The following is a 21,057-nucleotide window of genomic DNA, read 5'->3' as shown; positions in this document are numbered from 1 at the left end:
GACCTGTAGGTGGCCTCATTTTAATAGTCAATAAGCCAAGAACTATTAGTTCAGTTTGCCAATGAGCTAAGCAACATTTTGTCTTATTCTACTGACTTTGGAAGCTGATGAATTTGCTTCTAGTGTCACTGACTACTCTGCCATTTGTTCTGTAAACAAGTGGGTATAGAGCACACTGATTCTAATTCTGAAAGTGCGAACATCTGCTTTGTTTTCATCCTTAAATTCCTTCAAGGATGGGAAGAGAGACGGCACGATTTTGAAACTCTGAGTTAGGACCAGTAAAGTAGCCTGTATCGTGTATTTCACATCCCCTCCCAGACCATGGGTGAAGTAGCAGAGGACTACTGGCCATGCACTGACATTAACCACAGACATTTTGTAACGTACTGAACAATATAAAAAAAAAATATATATACATCACATATTCTGTTAGAGAAGGCCTAACCTCATGGCTTACCAAATTCAGTTGGGTAAATGGACTGCAAAACAAGCCTAAGTGAATTAAGACTGAGACCTTTCAGTACAATCAACAGAGTACCAACATCCACATCCACACTTGGCATCGTTTGTGACAACGTGTTCTTCAGTGTCACCCCAACAGAAATGCTGACTTATGATGCTGTCTTATTTAACCAAGCCATTTTTGGGTGCGGAAGAAAAGGAAATACAATGGAGCTTAGCTAGTGCCACAGAAAGCTCCACTTTTGTCAGCTGTTGAAAGGGCAATAAGGTCTCAGGCCTCACACTAGTACATTGCGCAGGTCCTATCTCGTGGGTCATTATTATCACTATCTTGTGTTGGGCCACTGGAGGCAGGTTGTGTGCTTCACTTTTATCTTGCCTTTTATCCTGAGAGACGACAGAGCCTTCAGACACCACTTACCTGTGAGTACAAATAAGAGGCCAACGCATTACTTCACAACAAGACCCTCTCCTTTCTTGGAGCGATGCCTTTGCTGCACAAATCCAGATGTCAGCCTACCCCTGCCCATGTGGGGAATACATGCTATAGCCACTGTGGTAAGGCCCCAGTTCTAACCAGTTCACACACACACACTGTGTTTTTCTTAGTGTATGAGAGCTGATACAGCTTGTGAAAAAGGCTTATGGTTAAGTTGCCTTTAATATATGGAAGCCATATAGCTACAATGATAAGAGAATCACAAAGCGTTTCATTAACTGGCCTCATGTCACTGATCCTGCCACCACTGCTTCTCCCACCCAGTGTCCAGGGCACCCTGGGGAACAGCAGGAGCAGCAGGGAGAGCGTCTCTTACAAGAAATTTCCCTGGTTTTGAAGTGATGTGGTGTACAGGTGTCTTAGGCACAGCTTCATGCTATGCACTGCAAAACACAGCCTGCCAAGCTGGACTGGAGCACAGAGCCGTCCCTCATGTCTGCTGCCAGGCCAGCAGCAGCAAGAGGACCGCACACCTCCAAAGATCTGCCTTAGCACAGCACCTCTGGGTGCTGATAGACTGGCCGGGTTATGCTGGGAGTGCAGGGCAAAGCCACCGCGAGGTGTCCAGCTGCATCTCATTTTAGTGGGTACCAGTTAGTCCCTCGCTGCAGAAATACCAAACTATCACAGTTCTGAGAGGGAACTACAGTGGATGGGTGGGAGGCAGAGGGCTACAAGGATTAATTTTTGGACTAACAGGGATTATGCTAAACTTGCAGAACAAGTCTTCAGTGTGTCATCTGTCCTAGGACACTCTGCAATGTTTGAGAACAATTAGTAAGTGAATTAATTTTGATGTAACTCTCTGGTTCCCAGGAACACAAACATGGAAGCTGGTTTGAAAACAGCCTGCAACTTCTTCCCCTCCCTTGCACCTATCTTTTAAAACCCACTGCAAAGCTGATCTACCGAGCGGCATTAACCTGATGCCCGCAGAGCATTCCAAGCCTGCATCCTTGGAGAAGAAACCTTGACAGAAACCTACTTTCCAGCCAAATTCCTCCACTGCAGACTGAGGCCAGGCACCGCGGGTCTCCTATGGCATGCCTGCGACTCACCACATCCCATACCACATCTTTCGAAAGCGGCCAGAACTTCTGCTAAGTAAAAGTTGAGCTTTTCTCTAAACATTTCCCTTCTCTATTGGGCCTGGGTGCTTGCGATATTCTCTCGAAAGCAGGTAAGTGCAAGGACACCTGGTACGCTGCAGTGCTGCGCCCCTGCCAGAAACCTGCTGGAGATAAAGTGCTGGATATATAATATTCGCAGTAAGTTAAGGGAAAGCAAAGTAAAAGCAGTTCCCTAAGACATGCTGCAGCTAGGGATGCAAAAACCTGACATAAAAACAGATAAATAAGGAAGGGGAACAGAATTATTTATAAAGAAATTTATTTTATATTTGTGTACAACAAATATATGAAAACAAATTTAATTTGAAAAATGTATATTTAACTTCTTAAAAGTATTGAACCCTCTTAAGGAAAGGTTTTAGTTATTAAAAAGGTACCGAAGGCTAAAATTATACTTGGATAATATATGTGTGTGTACGTATATATATATAAAAAACATGTGCAATTTTATATATATATAGTATATATAAATAACATGTGACTTACATGATATTTTAAGGTATGCTATTTAAACATCTGAGTAACAATAGAAATATTACAAAATATAGTTTGCTATTTCTACACAGTTTGCATTCAGTTTTTATAAGCATCTAGACAGTGCAAAATTTAAACATACAGAAATACTCTCCTATTATTCTATACATTGTGCTCAGCTCCCAAGTTTCCTCTGTCACCATCATAACCAGACCGAACCGAATTTGGAGGGTTCAATACTCGCCCTTACTAGCATCTTCTAAGAGCGATAAAAGGAAATCTGTCTTACCTTGCACTGCGCTGTGGTATAGTTTGCGCACAAGAGAGAACAATGCATTTCCTATGTTAAATGGTCTAACTCCCAGAGATCACATACACCTCACCATATTGACTCATTTCATTGCACTCCATATCCTGCAAAAATAAATCTCCTGTAGGACAGCATACATAACTGCGTACTGAAGTTTAAGTAATATATTTCTTTAACGTAAGGCAGGAATATACTGAAATTTTATAACACTTAAATCCAACAGCAATCTGGAATTAAATCACATTTATGTACCACATTTTTATAGATGCTGCCTTTTTTATGTTTATGTCAGAAAATGTGGTAGAGAAAACCTACTTTTCTTTAAATAAAAGCAAGGGATAAAAGCAGTCCTTCTAGAAGAAATTGCTAAAATCCAATGGGACCAGAAGAAACTCGACCGCCTTGAAACACCAAAGGTCAGTCTGCAGAACCTTTCCTGCAGCCGATGAGCAATTCCTTGCATGACATCTGGGGGAATACTCATGTGAGTAGGTGCTCGCTACAGCAGAGCCCGAGTATTTTAGCTCTAAATATTTATCATCCTTATTTGCATCTATTCCATGTTAAGGTATTGTATGCTTTTTTCATGTCTTTCTTATGTTGCTAAAAAAAGGCAATTCTGATCATTCCGTATGCTTTTACAGTAGCTATATTTTAACTGAAGGATGTTTGTACTTTAGATAATATGTTTATTATCACTGACATAAAAACCTCAATCCTGCTTCCATAAAAATCAGCGGTTGCTTTGCTCCTACTAGAAATAAAATTCGATCCAAATATGTTAGTCACAAAGTTTGCTAATAAAAGTAAATACTATATTCATTGTCTCTCAATGCTTAAAGGCAAAGTGGTGTTAGCAAATACTGTATAGTATAGCTTAAAGAACAGTATTATGCACAATTCTAGAGAAACTGTTATTCAACAAAATCTAAAAGCAGCTGTGAAAAACATCTTATGGGACAGCAAATTTTGCTACGTGAAAATTTCTGGAGCTCTGATAGGCTTTTTTCAAATTTCTGTCTTAAACCAACCCCCTCACTCATGTCCTACACCGCAATTGCACAAATTAAAGGCTGTGGCCTTGTAGGCAGTATGCATCCAGACCAGCTAATCTTTAAAATCGGATACTTCAGGAGGGTCTCCCTCTTTCTGCTGCATTCATTCCTAAACTCCCTTTTTGCAGAAACTGTCATGTTTCTGAATCCTTGTAACAAGCGACAAGATGAAGAGCCTAGTGTCATCCCTCATCTACTTCACTTCTCAAGTTTATCTCTGCACTTGTCCATATAATTACCCCCTGCAGATTTCAACTTTAATTCAGATTTGAGTTACGGTTGCTGAATAGGCCTCACAAAAAGACAAAGCCTCATTAGTAGCCCGCAAAAGTGAGCCTTACTGGTTAAAACCTTGATTTAAATACCAAACAAAGGGGAAAAATAGATGCTGAGACAATGTTTACATCCTTTCAACCACACCCTTGAAATTTTGGCAGTAAATTAGCCAAAGGATGGGCTTTACATCTCATCCATCTCTCTCAGTTGGGAAGGAACAGCCATAACTACAAGTTTTTGCAGGGTGCGGCTGATGCTGGGAGATGGCTGAATACATATGACCAAAGGCTGTATGCCTCGCAAGTCAGAACAAAGCAGAGATGTGCTAGGAATTCAGGATTTTCTTATGCCCAGAAGTTTACTATAGACTGGAGATAAACACAAGTCCCACCTCCCACACAAAAAGGAATAGTGTTCAAACCTAGAGTAACACAGCACTAGGAAAAAACTAATAACTAATGATTCCAAAGCCTCTCGATTTAAGGATTCCCCAAAGCAATCTCAAAGAAAAGAAAGGAAAAGAAAACCTGTGGAGTCAGTCAACACGTTTTTCAATCCAATTATATAGTAAATGCACCAGCAGGCAAGGCCTCAGTTCCGAAAAGGTGAGGAAGAAGAAGGATGGTGCAAAATGCTTTCATACATTTAAACATTCTTAGGATATAAGAGAGCAGGCAACTTAGAAAGCATTCCTTGTAAGCTGTGTGGGATCAGCACAGTCTTCTGCAGGCTTTGCTTCGTCCTACAGCTCAGCTTTGCCTGTTTGGGCAGGACTGGCGTTACCACTGCCTTCTCCAGCGTTGCTTTTGTCTGCTGGCTTGAAAGATAACGAAGCAGAGTTTGTGCAGTACCGTTTGCCAGTTGGGCGAGGTCCATCGTCAAAAATATGCCCCAGGTGAGCACCACACTGAAACAAAATACAATAGAGTATCACTGTGTCTCTGTGCGGCTTGATGGCATCACCGTGGTGTTAAGCAATGACTAGCAGCTGCTTCCAAGGAAGCACATTGGTGGTGCCTACATCACCCTTTCAAGTGGGATTTACAACCTACATTTATTTGCAAGAGTGATCCAGGAAGATGATCTTCTGAGATACCATGGGTCCCTAAGACTTCAAGCCCAAATTTTCCGGGTGTTTCCCGTCGTGCCCCTGCATATGTTGGGGTTGGGGCTGGGCCACCATTTCTGAGAAGCCGCCTGTCTCTGTAATGATCTCATGGCGGGAGCTCAGTTAAAAACACGGTGGTGAGGGCAGCACTGCCCATGTTTCACTTACTGCTGTAAGGATAGCTGTGTAAGAAAGGGGCAGCCTGAGCTCTGGGCTCTCCTCAGCCTGCAGCCATCTGCTACGCCCCTTGGTAAAAAAACACTAAACCCCTTGGTGATCCCAGCAAGGACCTAAAGCAGTGAAGATATTCTTTGGAGTATGCCTTCATACTCATTTTTTTTTCTTTCCACAGCCTGGCACTCTTCTGAGCATCAGGGTCCTTTTGGGTGCACCTCTGCTCCTCGCCCCTGGAGGGGATGGAGCTCATCCACTACTCATCTCATACTACTTTCTGTAGTACATAGGAGATAGGGACAGGCGACTGAAAAAGACATGTAGTGAAGATATGTAAAATATTTCTGAATGAACAATCTTTAGCTGGGAGTAATTATAAATAGGAATGATGCTGAATTTGCTTTTTATAAGGAATATGAAACTACAGATGGTCTGTTGACACTTTTGTTCTGTATGAATCAGCCTCAGATACTCGCAGTGGTATTCAGGGTGAACACTACTGCTCCTGTCTGTAAGAAAGGTAACACTCCCTTGCTTTACAGAAGAGTACAGTATTTTGAAGAAACTGATTTAGTTCATCCTTATTCAAAAATTGGGATTACTATCACTGCACATTATGGCTGACAACTTATCTGGATAATAAGAACTTCTTGCAATTAGTCACTTAAATTTCACAAGTTCATTTTTACAGCCTGCCATGAGAAATAAAAAAATAAAACCTTGCACTGGAGAAATATTTATCTTGAACAGGAAAGTCATGCTGCTTTACCAAAGAGCCTTGGCCTTTCAAGTTAATAGCTGATCTCAGTAAGAGCTGGAATGATGTAACTGAGATCACAGAGCTGCTTGTGGGCTCACAGTCAGAGAGCAAAAATTAAAGACTGCAAATTATTCTTAACATTTAATTAATTCATAGTATCCCAAATACATAGAGGCAATACTGATTATTCCAAACTGTGAATGAGTTAGTAATGGCAAATCTCTACCCTGCAGTTAATGTGTTGCTAATGTTCTCCTGCTGTTATGGACTTTAATTCACCAAAGCAGTAGGAAGGGTGTCTGTAAAAGCAGGTAAAGTCTTGGCTTCAGGATAAACTCTCTCAACAGACTGAAAGGCTGGGGGAGGCTCTCACACCAGCTAGGAGGGACAGAAACTTCTCGTTTAATGACAGCTGAAACAATAATCCTCACTGCCTCCGGGAGCAAGGCAGGTAGGCATGTGAAGCCTTAGTGCTCCCGCCCGTCGGTCCCACCCGTGCAGCCACATCCCAGGGCAGGCTCCCTGCTCCTGGAGAAGTATCCCTCCCCCAGCCACGGCAGTCCAGCAAGGACCCCAATAACAAACAAGGGCGCTTCTAGCCTGTAGTATCAGCAGGACGAGGTCCCAGAGGCAGTGGGAAAAGGCATAGATAATTTTGGGTTAAGCAGCAGCTGCTTGGCTTTGCAAGGAAGACAGAACGTGGCAAATAAGGAAAAGGCAAAGGAAAGTTGCATGGGAACTAGAGAAGCCAAAGCTTCAAGTCTTGTTCCTGAAAGATTCCTCTCTTGCCACCCTTTCCTCCATTCTCCACTGCTTACTTTATTTCATATTCCTTTAGACTGAAGGCATTTTTTAGGCAGTTTAGGCAGAAAACCTGAGCTCTTTCTCAGAGTGGGGTCTCTCACAATGAGGCATTTCACCTGATTATAAAGCTTTTCCATACCTTAGGGGAAAAAAAAATCTAAAAAAACTTAAGTGTCCCAGAGAGAGTATTTTTCTAAATGCTCAGCATCCTAATTAAATCATCTCATCTCAACTAAGAATGCTTCAAAACCTCCTGGCTAGAAGTGTTAAACAGATCTTTTCCAGATTAACATTTAACCAAAGATAAATCATTCCCTCTCCACTGGACAGAAACAGAACAAGAGAAACCGTAGAGAGAAACGGTCTGCAGGAGTAATATACTCACATACAGACTACAAAGACAATCTGTCAAAAAGGTTTTCCTCACAAAACCTGAGAAGCTGTGTGAGAGTCCAAGGTAGTCTCATTACACCTTCTTGTGATGGCAGAATCACACCAGGATTGGATTACTGCAAAATTTGTTACCTTTTGAGATTACCCCTCACCAAAAATTTATGTGGCGATTCTCTCTGTAGAGGACTCTGTAACTCATCTGCCCTGAAAAGAAACGTAATTCAATCCTTTGTATCACAGTGTAAGAAACCTGGCCCTCAGCTGAGAGTACAAAGGACGAATTGATTTTACTGTCCTCCCCACACATAATAGGTGCTGACCATTTTTCTAGGACGTATATACATGTCTGCAAAGCCTCCCAAAAAGAAACAATCATCTGTTGCGGCCTTGCACATAAATATATTGGGTAGAATGCACTGGGACGGCAAAACGGTTAGAGTAAAGCATTTGAAGTATGTGTTTGGGAGCAGGAAAGGGGGGGTCACTGCTAACTGTCAGGATGCTTGGATCTCCCAAGCCTCCTGGTTCTAATATGCTGCTGGGAGGCACGGAAAGCAGCTTGCAGTCAGCTGCTGTAGCCGAGTCTGAGCTATCAATGTGCAAACAGTACTTCTGTGACAAAAGAATTTTATTGATTTGTGCAGGTACAAATAGTAGCTAGGGAGACCTCAGGGGAAGGGACTCTCAAGCAGGGAAGAGAAAAAAAAAGAGAGATGCAACCAGTTTTACAGTATTCCTCAAATGCATTTGTAATTAACTTCTACCTGTCACTAATCGTTGACCTTTTAAATACTTCCAGGGTGATGTGTTTCCAAAAAACTGTAGAAGTTATTTCTAGGATAATCCCATGGATGTCTTTGATTAATATTACAGCGATTTTCCCCCAGTGTTTGCTTTCTATAATGGAGAACATTAAAAGAGAGGTTTTTTATTCTCTCAGACAGGTGGAAGGACTTTTAAAGAAAAATCAACTACTTTTTCATCTGCAAAAGATTAATAAGGTTTTGGGTTTGGGAGAGGGTATTTCCCTCCAGTTCTACCAAGGCCTGCCATATCAATCCCACTGCTTTCTAGGCTGCAGTAAAACTGCGGTTTTTTGCAGCTGCATGTGTGATTCACATTCCTAGGGCTCTGAGGAGGGGAGGAAATGGTTTTGTTATGGATACACAATGTGGTGGTATTAACTGTGCTGAGCGGTGGCTGCAAAGATGCTCACCACTCCTCAAGCTATTTTCCTGCATGACTTGTTCATCAGTGGGGTTATTGCCCGAGGAAGCTGGAGTAGCTGGTCAGAAGTTGCCATTGGATTATATAGCAACCTTGGTCGTATTTTTTTCTTAATGCTTTAAATTCAGTTTTTGGTTTTGCTTCAATTTCATTGTGTCTGTGTATGACTGCTGCTAATACTGCTGGTCTCAGGTCTGGTTACGCTACTTTGTTTGGCAACAGGTAAATGACATTCCCAGATTCCTTGGCCTGACTGCAGGCTGCCTTGGGCTTCTCTCAGGTGAAAACCAGGAGCTCTGGCCCTCTCTTGAAGGGTGTCAGCAGATACAGGCTCAGGAGGTTGGCAATATGCTGATTTTAGCACTATTCAGGCCTACTAAGCAGAGCCAAAGAGAGTGGGTTGCATTTTTGATTATGCCAGTAATCACTGGTGAAGCACAAGATTCCCAGTCTGCAGTCCCGTTGCTACCTCGCTAGGGAATTTAGGGAAGTGGATGTTCCCAAAAAGTGTTAGGTGGATCTTCTAAGGCATATCATCAATATAAAAACTACAGAATTATGTAGTACACATGACATACTAGCAGACATGCTGATTTGGCCATTAACATGTTGGGCCAAACCCTCTACCTAGACTGAAGTTAATGGATTCTCCATAAAGACAATCTTGCCTCTTTTTGGGAAGCTTCTTAACTCGCTCTGAGCATTTATATATGAGGACTGACTGACTAGTAAGGATGCGTATTATCAGGGATGAAATCAGTTATCCCTCCACCAATACTGTCTTGGAAAGAGAACAGCAAATTCTCAAGGCCCAAATGAAGCTGCTGCTTCTCTCAGGAGGCGTTTGAGCATGTGGAGCTAGAGGACCGCAAGCTGCTGGGTACATCTGCCAAACGCCAATGCAGCAGGTTCTCCCTTTGCTAGGTAATGATTATGCCATTCTCTTCACAGAGAGGAAGGCAGCACAAAGGATGAGAGAAAGTAGAAGAAGACAGATAATGGAAAATTTGGGTATGTTTTGAATGACTACTGACTTCATTATTACGGCAGATGGGATTGTTTGAGGCAGCCATTAGGACTGCGCTGGGAATGAGGGTTGGGAATGAGTTAGCATGGTTGCACAGTAATGCACAGTGATGGAATCAGCACACAGACAGTCACTCCACTGCTTTCGACTTCCCCCTCAACTGCTCATGTGTGGAGTCAGTGGGCCAGGCTCAGGCTCAGGAGCTCCTTTGAAGGGACACTCTTCAGGAAGACAATTTCTGTAGACTCAGCACCGAGTCCAACCATTTACATCTGCTCTGTTAAATATCACACGAGACAACAACGTGCATTCCAACGAGTCCTTTGTGCCTGCAGCTCGTTCCACCCAGCTGTTATACCTACGACCCATTGTGCTCTTTCACAATGATTACTATTTAATGGAACTGAAAGGTTTGCAAATCTTAGGGAAAGTACAGCATGCTGTAATGATTTTTGCAGCCTTTGCTATCGGAATGGTCTGTGTGTGCTATAAACTAACCCGACTGCAGGATATTTCAATCCGGTGCATCCCATAGGAGAAATCATCATTGAAAGTAATTGCATCGGGACTGATCACATCATAGAAGGCAGGCCAACCTGGAAAAGAGGAACAAGATAATTAAGAAAAGAGGGCATCCTGGTGGCAGATGGCATTGTAAAAAGCAAGACACAATCACACTTTGAAAAATGTTTATCTCACTCCAGAGCCTGGAAATAACTGAAATGGAGATTTTGGATCCTAAATCACTTAGGTACTTTGAAAAATTTCCCCTCTAAATACAAAGTTGTTTACAGGCGAGGACTAAGCTGCCACTAGCTGCCCATCTTCCATCTCAACAGAGATTCCTGCACTCCACCGCAAGCAGCAGTAGCAGTTTAGCTCAGGCACAAAGGTGGTTGCTCAGGTAAGCCAGATTCAGCCTCACCATTAGCTTAAAAGAACACAAATTCCACTCTGAAGACAAACAGCGAGACTTTATGGAACGCAAGTGTTTTTGCTTTTGCAGTGTAAAGGTACTTTAAAAAAGAGTTGGTAAGTTGCAATTTAGAGCCCCAAAACCTGCCTTAACCTTTGCCTTCACCCAGAAGGATGTGCTCGGACCCTGACCCATCACACATTAGAGGCAGTGAGATGACTACTATTGTGTCTAATTTCAAAACAGTAATGAGTGCTTCAGATCAGCCATGGACAGGTGGAGTCATAACTATGCCTATATTAGACACTAGTAGATGGTCTGCATGTGGTCTGCTTCCAGGACAAAACAATTGCAGTCATTAACACATATGTTCAACACAGCTGCTAGCTGAGCACTGAGCAGCATGATGTGACACCAGATGATGATGAGGTGTATACCTGATCTACAAATACTGGGCACTTATCATCTAAATAATGACCTTCCACTCTTTAACTATTCCATGCCAAGCCCCCTCTCCACAATACAGGTAAAAAACAACATAGGTCTGTTCAGTGTCCCAGTAGATACCCATTACACAGTTGTAACTTTTCAGCCATCCCTCAAAAACCTGTCATCATATGCTCCATTTCCTGAAGCTGGGTTCCCACCTAAGAATCTGATAGGCTTTAAGGTCACGTCAACATCTACCAGTGCCCATCTGAAATCCCACTGGCTATCTGTCCTTCTCATTCAGTCTCTTGCCAAATATCATAACATGCACAGGCAACTCTTGCTCTCTGTGTATTACACATATGCCCACGTATACAGAAGTTCCTTGTTTTGTCTTCGAATATCTGTCAAGCATTTGCTACTGATGATTTCATAAAATGACTTGCAATAAGCTATTAAGAAACACAGCAGCAGCTGTGAATCACTGCACGCAGATGAATAAAGGATGTATACAGCCTCCCATAAGTAAAGTGAGTAAAATTTCCTATACAGTAAAAGGAAGAGTGGAAGCTATCAAGTTTTCTGACTGTGGGTAAAGAAAGTGTGTAAACTGGAAAAAAATCCGTATGTCTTCAGTTGTATCTTAAACCATTAAATATGGAAGAACACTTATTAGGATGCAAGCATAACAGGCATAATTTTTTAAGAAAGAAGTGCTCAGAAATGCATTTCTCTTCCTTTTGGGAACACCCATATAGTAGCATTCCTAAACCTGCAACCTGAAGGCATTGCAAGCCCCAGGTCCTATGCTCCCAAGGTGCCTACTACCATCACAAGTGTTTCCACCCCAGAACTCACTGCAGAAGTAAGTAGAGTCATTTTTTTCCCCAAAAGTATTGCAAATGGAAGAGTTACAGACAGCAGACAGATTGAGGAGAAAGAACTCTGAACTGGGAAAATATCCCACAAGACAGGAACTCAAAACAGTGCAGCAATGACAACCATAAAAAAAAACAATTTATAAATTCTTCCCCTCATGCAAAATATCCCTGCCAAACAAATACCTTCACAAACAGAAAAGGAATAAACATATGACAAGTTTTGCAAAAGGGGTTATCCTGTTGACAGAAAAATTGATGTCTCCTAATTGGTGGCTCCTTTCCAACACCATTCGTTGTCATCTTAGCTGGGCCTCTGTCTAATGAAAATTGAGGTATTACATAGAGCTGGTCAGAATATTTTTAATGAAGCCTTTTTAGTTTTTTTAATTTAATAATTTTGCAAAACAGACATATCAGTTTGCCCTTGTGTGTTGGCAGAGAAGTTCCAAAGAGGGAGCTGTTTGGAGCAACCAACTATATGATCGTGTGAAAGCCTCTGGAGGAGGAACACTTCAGTGCTGCAGAAATTCTCAAAGACAACCCTGCCTCCTCCATAACAGCAATAAGGGGGAAGCTTCAAAGGCTGCTACACAGAGATTGAAGCAATCTGTGTCTTGCTGAGAAAATTATCTTGTGAGAAGGGTTTGGAGGAGACATGTTTATGTCAGCTTTGACATTAAAGGAAGACCATCCATCCTCCTTTCTCCAGACTTTTCCTTTTGGTCTTCCCATTCACCACAGAAAAATTATTTGCTTTGGATGCACTCCATGCACTTTTGAAAAATGAAGTCATCTGAAACCTATATAAACAGGCAAGCTCCTCCTAAAGTAGCCTTTGTAGCCAACTAGAGTGACTTCAGTTTAGGCTGTCAGTTCACGCTACACGTGACACATGTTCCAAAGGCTCCACCGCTACCACATATGGTCCCCAAGACAGGGAGTAGGAAACAGCCTGTGCCTCCACAGTGTGGACTTTTAACTCTCAGTCATGCCATCTCTTCTTGAGTGACATGGCAGGCCAGACACCAGCATTGCTGTGACGAACCAGTAACTCCATGAGGGTTGACTGAAAACTGAGCAAACTCTGCAGCAGAAAAGGTCCTGAAGGGCACGGTGAGACACTCTGTCACTCTGCTGACCTTGAGAGGAAGACAAGTGAACTGCTCATTGAGTTGATGAGCCAAACTCACCAGGAAAATCAATCCCCCTCTGCTGTTTCATTTCCTGTCTCCTGAGCTAAAGTGGAAAACCCATTTGACAGTTTGCTAAGCCTTCTCTGGCCATTTTCTCTACTTCAAAAGCTGCCAGGAACAAGCTGTAGAAGCAGTCTGCTTGCCTGCACATCAGGCAACTCCTGGTGACGTAGAAAGCCAGCCAGACCCCTGTGGACTCTTCATATGATCCTTCTGTCTTTGTAAGTGGTGAATGCCCCAGCAGTGGCCTCCACTTTGCAAGGCCCAGGCTACTTCTCCTGCTGTCTCACTGGCTGCTGCTTCTCCACTCCTGTCCTCCTGAGCGCCTGCCTCCTTCCTGCTGTAAGGCTGCAAAATGGCTGACTCGCTCTACATTTTAGACTGCTGTTAGCTGTGCATTAAAGCTTCAGCCTGCCTTTGAAGGCTCTCTGGCTACTTGGAAAGGGCATGCTTCTGCAGGAATGGGGGGGGAAGAAGCCCATTTTGGATCTCTTCTGCTTCTGCTGAGCTGAGAGAGAGAAACGGTAACCCTTAGCACTGCAGAGACTGAGCACTGGAGGAGACTCTTTGCAAACACTGGCGCAGAGACTCAGCCCTCCCCGGGTGATGGCTCTCTGGCAGGTCTAGCTCACCACATCTGATGGGCAGCAGGAGCGGGGCCAGTGTCTTTTGAAGGATGGTAAAACGTAACAGCTAGGAAGAAATAGCTGCTGGAGGAAAGGGGCAAAGGGTAATTGCAGGAGACAAGATGGGGGTGGGGGGAGTCTCCCAGCTGAGTGAACAACTTCAAATGACATTTGCACATTCTTCTGTGTGTGTGAACAGCAGCTAAGATTTGTGAATACATTTATCCTTGACTGTAAAGTTTAGTTTGAGGGAGAGTATGACACAGTAATGGTCAGCAATTTTTATCACATTATAGACATCTAAAATGGGCTCATTCTTATTTTCACAATCACTTTGCATCACACTGGCAATATAAAAGGGCTTTAAAATAAGAGTCTGTTGTGTTTGTGATCACTCTGATGACCCTTTACATGGGAGTCAGGCTGCTATGTTCTAAGGGCCAGTTTCTGGTACGTTAATAAGCCAGCCACAGAGATGAATAGTTTCTCAGATATATAGCAAGTATCCTTTCTTGGATCTAAAATACACTAAATAAAGCAATGAAACTTTCTTCTGTCAAGTGCTTAAGTGAAAACCATGTGTAAACTGAACATTACTGACAGATCTTTTCCGCTCCATCCTGCATGAGTAATAGAAAGGATCTTATGCTGCTGGGTGTCACACATACTGAGTCATGTCCCCTTCTTCCTCATTCTGGGACATCCCCCAAATACTTTGTAAAAGCTGCACAGCATTTCTAAAATTCATCCCACGCCCCCTCACCAAAACCGAATCTTTTGTTTTTCATAATGGCCCCTATTCTGGCAAAGAGGAGACAGCGGTTCATGCCTCTTTGTCAAAGAATGCTTTCTTCAGAGCAGAGATGGCCTGGCACTGCCCTTGGCAGCAACAGTGAAGAACAGGGAGGAAGAGAAATGTTGGTTCTGGTAACCTATGCTGGATGCTGCTTTTGCAGCCCTGGGCATAGAGTTTCAAATCATTCAGAAGAGGCATCTTCTTTCTCACTTTCAGACCTCCTATTCTAGGTACCTCATTGAGTCCGTGTTACTAACAAGCTGCCTAAGGCGGGCACCTATACAGGCAGCTGGCACAAGGCAGGTATCAGGACAACACAGGCAGCCAGCACACAGCAGTCCCAGACAGATGACAAACTGAACAGTTTGTCTCCTTCTTAAAACGAGATGCCGAAGTAGTTGTAATGCCTGAGTAAGGCAGCGACAGCGAACAGTGTGCCTACAGTCCAGCCCCCCTTGTGCATTCCTGGTAGAGATATGAAACCCCAACAGGAGTAGATTGTTTCTTTCACATTAACCCAGGAAGTTCTGAAGCACCTCATCTCGGGGGCTACTCCAGGATGCCTTCTTGGGGCAATGCTGACCTCATACAAAAAAAGACATTTTGTTCCCATAAACTTTCAGAAAGCAGTCCAGCTGTTGATTGATTGATCAATTTTAGAAGCATCTCAAACTTCCTTCCAGTTCTGCAAGTTTGCACACATTTTGTTGTAGTTAGATCTCCAACTTCCTAATAAATGGATGCAAGCACTTAGACATCTAACCGTTAAAATATGAGTCTATAATTATTTGCAGAAGCAAAACGGCAGGCTGCTTTTGAAAATCAGCCCTGCTAGGCTATTTTTTCCCCTCTCCTGAACTAATATTCCTTTTGACATTTTTTTGAACAGCACGGTTGCAATCCCAAAGCATCTAATGCTCTGACATTATTCCCATTTCATACACCTGCTGACTGGAGACCTCCACAGTTTTTCAATAACTGTGATGTCTGTAGTTATGTTTTTCATTTTAGATCCCAAAGAGATTAAGTTCAACCTGCATTTTATCATTCTTTGCTGTAATTATTCCAAGCATTTACTTCAGTGAGTTATTTACAGATGGAGAAGTAGGGGGAGATGGAAGATGTTATAACTACCAAGTGGCACCAGATGGAAAAGAGGACCTTGACCTGAAAAATACCTTGTTTCTCTGATGTGCTGTATTTTTAGAATTCTGATTCCCTTTTAACCTAATGCGGATTAATGAAAACCCAAAGGCTTTTTAAGGTAGAGTCTCATCATTTATCTTCACTGAGAAGCTCTGTCTGTGTAAAAACATAAAGTGCATAGGATTAAAAAAAAAGGTAATAAAGCTTCTGCTTTGAAACTGCTGTAAAGCTGAAGGGCCTTCACTTTCTTCTTTCTCACAGGTTTATTGAAACAGAATCTGAAAGACGCAGGCATCCACAGCTGTAACTTCTCACATGCAAGTTTAATGGAGAACTACAAAGTGACATATTGCTATTATGTAGAATGCCTGCGCAGATATAGGGCTTTTTTTGGCTAACATCCTGGGTTATTTTTCATAATATCTCCATGATGATGAATGCACAATAAATATTCTTTTTCACAAATATTCTACCATCAGGTAACACTACTTTCAGTGGACGTTCACCTAATTTACCCAAATGTAACTAGAAACAGAATCAGGCACAAAACCATTCTTGTTCACCAGCAAACAACTTTACATTAGATATGTATTCCACTGGAAAGAGAACAGTCGGTCCTTTCCAGCACTATCCAGATATAAGAAGGACGACATGGTACTGTTTTTCAGCAGAACATGCAGAGCATCGGAGTGGTAGCTAGGTTGGGGGGAGGGAGACAAAGGCAAAATGAAGCTTAATTTTGGAAGGAAAAGTAAAGAGAGGGCTTATCTCTTAACACGCTACCTGTCTCTAACAGCAAAGTTGGGCTACCGCAGCAGGCAAATACCACTCAGACAGAACAGTGTGGGAAGGGAATTTTACAAAACAATTGACCTTCTAATAGCAGCTTTTATGAGACAATCGTCATCTGTTTTTTTCTTTATGTTTCTCACTTGTGAAACAAAAAAGTGAAAGCCATAAATAAAGGTGGTATTTGTTTTCTTCCACTATGGCACTCTGAGCATCAAAACAACTTACTATACAACAGCATATGCAATCCAGATTTATTTCTTTGTTAGTGGGAGGAGGTTGTGTTTGTTTAAAATCGTTGTTAAGGGAGATCTGAAACTTCGCATCTACAATTCCATTTGACATCTGAATTTTTCACAAGAGTGCCCCTGATGTCTCTTGAGCATGGGGCCTGCTCTCTTCAGCAATTAATAACTGTATCACAATACCGCTATTGCCCCAGCTACTTCCTTAGTGCTTTCGCTGTGCTCTAAAATACTGCTAAATACAAGCTGGCTGTTTTAGAGCCTTCCTCTATAACACCCCTGACGCCCCCAATGTCCGGGCTGCTGCTAAAATCAACAGGTAGGCAGGAGCTGGGATCTTCCTCAAGTCTTCTTACAAAGATTGAGTTACTAATGGTTTCTTTCTTGGTTCAGGTTCAACAGAACTACTGAACCTAACTCGCTTCCTCCCAAAGGATGGGTTTCTCCCCTCATCTGAACAGTGTCTCTTGTTACTTTAAATCACGGCTAATGTTTTTAAAAATATATCTTACACATAAGTCAGCTGTAGATCTTCAGCATCAAAGGAACCAAACAGAATCATGTGAAGCAGTGTAACCTTAAGCTATAATTTTAAAATGCCATCAAGAAATGTCTCAAATAGTTTTTAAAATTTACTGTTGACCTAGTAACCTCAGTCCAAACCATTCAACTTCGAATAAATGTTTTTGTTTTCCTTCCAAAAGCAGTATTGGTAAAACAAATTTATATATTGCAAAATATCTTGCAGTCGGTATACCTATGAGTTATCTGTGCAATTCACTAAAATAACTGAAGCTTTCATATAGGATGAGTAAATCAGGATAGCAGTAGAGCTGGCAGGCCTTACGATGGAAGTGATTTGACAAAATTGGAATCCTAATGCAGTGTGTTCAGAGAGAAAGTAAAAAAAAAACCAGCAAATGCAACCTTGTAATAATCAGCATCTGGCACTGAAATGAACAGCAGTCACAGATGAAGTACATATTTGAAAAATTTGTCATGGGGTGTTTCAAGTAATGAACATCCACAATTTGTTTGTTGAAATATTTTCCTGTAGTATTGTTATGCATATCTGGGAAATAAAGTTTGTAAAGAACAGCCAGTACTCAGTTACACACTAAAACTGAAACTACAGAGGTGGAATTCTGACAGAATTATTTTTAACTCAAAAAAAAAGCAGCCTGTACTGTCTTCCTTTTGCAGTTACATCCCTTCTACTGAGCCTCCTTCTACAGTGCCTCCAGCACTGAGTGCTCTAGCAGACAAGCACCCTCCTCATTACAGCTGGACAAACAGGCTCTCATTGCAGTTGTAAAGTTCTGAAACAAGGGAAAGAGTTATTACACTGATTAAAACCAAAAAAAGACAAAGGCCCCCTTTCTTCTGTTTACTTTAGATATTGAATGAGATGTCTTGGTGAGGGAACTTGGTCACAAATAACTAAGAAGGGACATAATTTTCTTGGCCATCAAGGAAAGCTTTTGTCAGGATTTGGGCCAAGACTGGGGCAGTTAGCAGATGGCAATGTCTGCCCAAGGTTAACAGAATAGAGTAATGAACAGCAGGGTGAAGACAGAGCCACAAACCACCAGGTCTGCTGTAAAGGCCGTTTGGCCACAGGACAAGACTCTGCAGGAAGGTGGGGTATGGCTCCTTCTGATGCCACCATGAAGCGATGGAGAGCAAAACCCTCCTCTCTGCCTAATATTACAGCTTATCCACTAAGCTAGTTAAAATAGACAGATTTCCAGAGCAGGATTTTCATCCCAGTGCAGGAACATCTCGTCATGAGCTACGGGCTCGTCAAGCCCTGCAACTAAAATGGTTAAATCAGTTTGGGATAGATGAAGTGGACTGCAGGGCTTAGGAATGGCACTCTGTATTGTGCCTGGCACAATCTAAAATAGTAGTCTTGAATATTCCTGAATTATTAATAGAAGGCAGAGGCAGATCACATGCTGGCCTATGCCTGCTACAGACCATCACACTGCAATGAGTTGTGCAATATCTCTGTAAACAGCTATTTGTAGCACACAGGAGAAAAAAATGCTGTCATCTTTACCTTTAATGACCTATGCTGATGGTCACATACAGCCGCTACAGAGGTCTTTAGAAGTGGTTAAAAAAAATATAATGACAATTCCTGATTATGAAAATGCTGCATTAAACATGAAGGAATTCTCTGTTCGCCTTCATTGTGATAAATTTCTTTACTGAAAGAGTGGTTAAACATTGGAAGAGGCTGCCCAGGGAAGTGGTTGAGTCCCCATCCCTGGAGGTATTTAAAAGACGTGTAGATGAGGCGCTTAGGGACATGGTTTAGTGGGCATGGTGGTGTTGGGTTGACGGTTGGACTCGATGATCTTAGAGGTCTTTTCCAACCTTAATGATTCTATGATTCTATGATTCTATGAAGGAACTTTGCCATGAAGCCCTCCTTCACTTGGGATGTGCAGAAGCTGCTCACTGCAGCTTCATGCAAAGACTTGAGGTACTTCTGCCACCTTGGACCTGGTACCCAGGATAGCTTTACATTGCCCTCTGCCTAAGACTTTGTCTCTACAACACACGGTTGAACACTGCACTGTCATGCACAAAAGGATGCAACAGCTATATGCACTGCACAAAATCCTAAAAGAAGAAAAAAGGAATTATTTGGGGGGCTTAGATTGTTTGGAGTTAGTGTTGGTTTGGGGGGGAGGTTTAAATCTTTTTAACAACCTCTTATGCAAACAAAAGGAGGCAGGTAATAATGCTGACTAGAAAATAAAGACCTTTCTTCACAGAAAAGCCTGACAAAAACAATATACATGTGCACACACTCCCACACACTCCTTTTCCTTTACGTTTTCTGTGGAAAACTTCAGCTGTACTTTGAAAACTTCTGAAAACTGAAACTATTGAAATGGAAAAGTTCGTATTTCAGATTATAATGTTCACCTTCTGTTTTGCTTTCTGTTATGGTTTCTAAAGCAAAGCATGCCCTTTCTGCTAAACCTCGTATTTTCTTTCAAGAAAGATTTCAAAGGAAAACTTTTCACAGCCATGCTATGTAGCCGGTGACACAGTCCAAGGGAAGAAACAGCAAACTGCTTAAAAACAATCTCATGAGGAGCTGTCCTCCTTTAATGCTCTGCTGGGGGAAGCTCAGCTTGCCTCTGTAATCACCCAAAGACTGAGCAAGTGCTAACATGGCTGCTGAGCAGATCAGCTCAGCACAGGTCTCTTACTAGCTCCAGCGCGTGTGCTATTCCTTACATGACCACGTCTCTGATTTCTTCTTTTTCTTCTGGATTAGCATTCTATTATATTTTTTACTTGAATAAATAATTTAAACAACACAAACGTACCGTACACAAACTGCTCAAGACATGGAAGTCATTTTCAACCTAAGCTAAGAGCATTTGTAATTATGCACAGTACAAATGGTCACAGTGGAAGTCAATTATACTCACTACATGTTTTTGCAGACAAATAATATTGGTTTATAAACATCCAACTCACTTCAGAGTCTTGTTTTCTTTTACGCTATTCTAGGCAAAGAAATATGTAAAAAGGAATAATTGTCTTGGAAAAGAAACCTGATGCAATAAGCAAGCGGAGAAATAAGAGAAGATTTAGAGAGAACTGGCAAAAGGAAATGGGCCAATGTGCAGCAGAAAATTGGAGAGAGGCAAGAGAGGCTAGGAGTGGGCATGCAGTCCTCTAATAGATGCATTCAAGTATCTCAAGGAAAACCCTCCATACTCATGGGGATTTGTCTCCATTACACACTGCCTCCCCCAGCACTATGCCAGCCATAGCTGCAGTTCACATCGTCAGCTACGGACACCCTTTCGATACTCTCTTCTGTAACACTGAGGGCTGCTTCATATTTGTGTTTCCCTGGGCATTGGGCTGCTTCATATTTGTGTTTCCCTGGGCGTTCTCCTCTGGGCCATTCAGATGTCCCACAGCCCTGGTGGAGCAGACGTCCTGACTCCACTGCTTGGGCACAGGCCATCGTACAGTGCCCATACTCAGGATGCCCTGTACAGCCTGGGTGCAGCAAGACCGCTGCCCTGGCACAGCAAGCCCGATGTGCAGGCCAGCTGTCAGGCGCCCCGGACCCTCTGAACATCGAAAGCGGGCATCTCCCAAATGAAAACCCTGGAGAGAGGAGGGAGAGGAAGAAGAGAAAGGAAGTCCCCGCAGGCCATGGCGTTTGAGGGAGAAGAGGATGTGTAACATCCCCGCCGCTCCCCCTTTCCTGCTGCCTCCGGAAGGGCTGTTTGCGCCGAGGGTCAGGAAAGGCGCCGGCGTGGGGTGGGGGGGAAGGAGCTCTGGCCGCAGGG

The 21,057-nt window shown here is 42.6% G+C and overlaps 1 protein-coding gene across 1 annotated transcript in view; it reads right to left on the bottom strand.

Annotated features, from left to right (window-relative positions):
• Nucleotides 1–3,478: 3,478 nt before the first annotated feature.
• The window catches only part of MSRB3 (methionine sulfoxide reductase B3), an 83,934-nt gene continuing 66,355 nt past the window's right edge, over nt 3,479–21,057 (bottom strand). Inside the window, 2 exon segments of the mRNA XM_019472548.1 lie at nt 3,479–5,116; nt 10,201–10,298. Of these exon segments, the coding sequence (XP_019328093.1) occupies nt 4,952–5,116; nt 10,201–10,298 (263 nt within the window). The 3' untranslated portion in view covers nt 3,479–4,951.

The sequence above is a fragment of the Aptenodytes forsteri genome, unplaced genomic scaffold (assembly GCF_000699145.1).
Source record: "Aptenodytes forsteri isolate BGI_AS27 unplaced genomic scaffold, ASM69914v1 Scaffold4, whole genome shotgun sequence".
Lineage (NCBI taxonomy): Eukaryota > Metazoa > Chordata > Aves > Sphenisciformes > Spheniscidae > Aptenodytes > Aptenodytes forsteri.
This window is presented reverse-complemented; position numbering and strand designations above follow the sequence as displayed.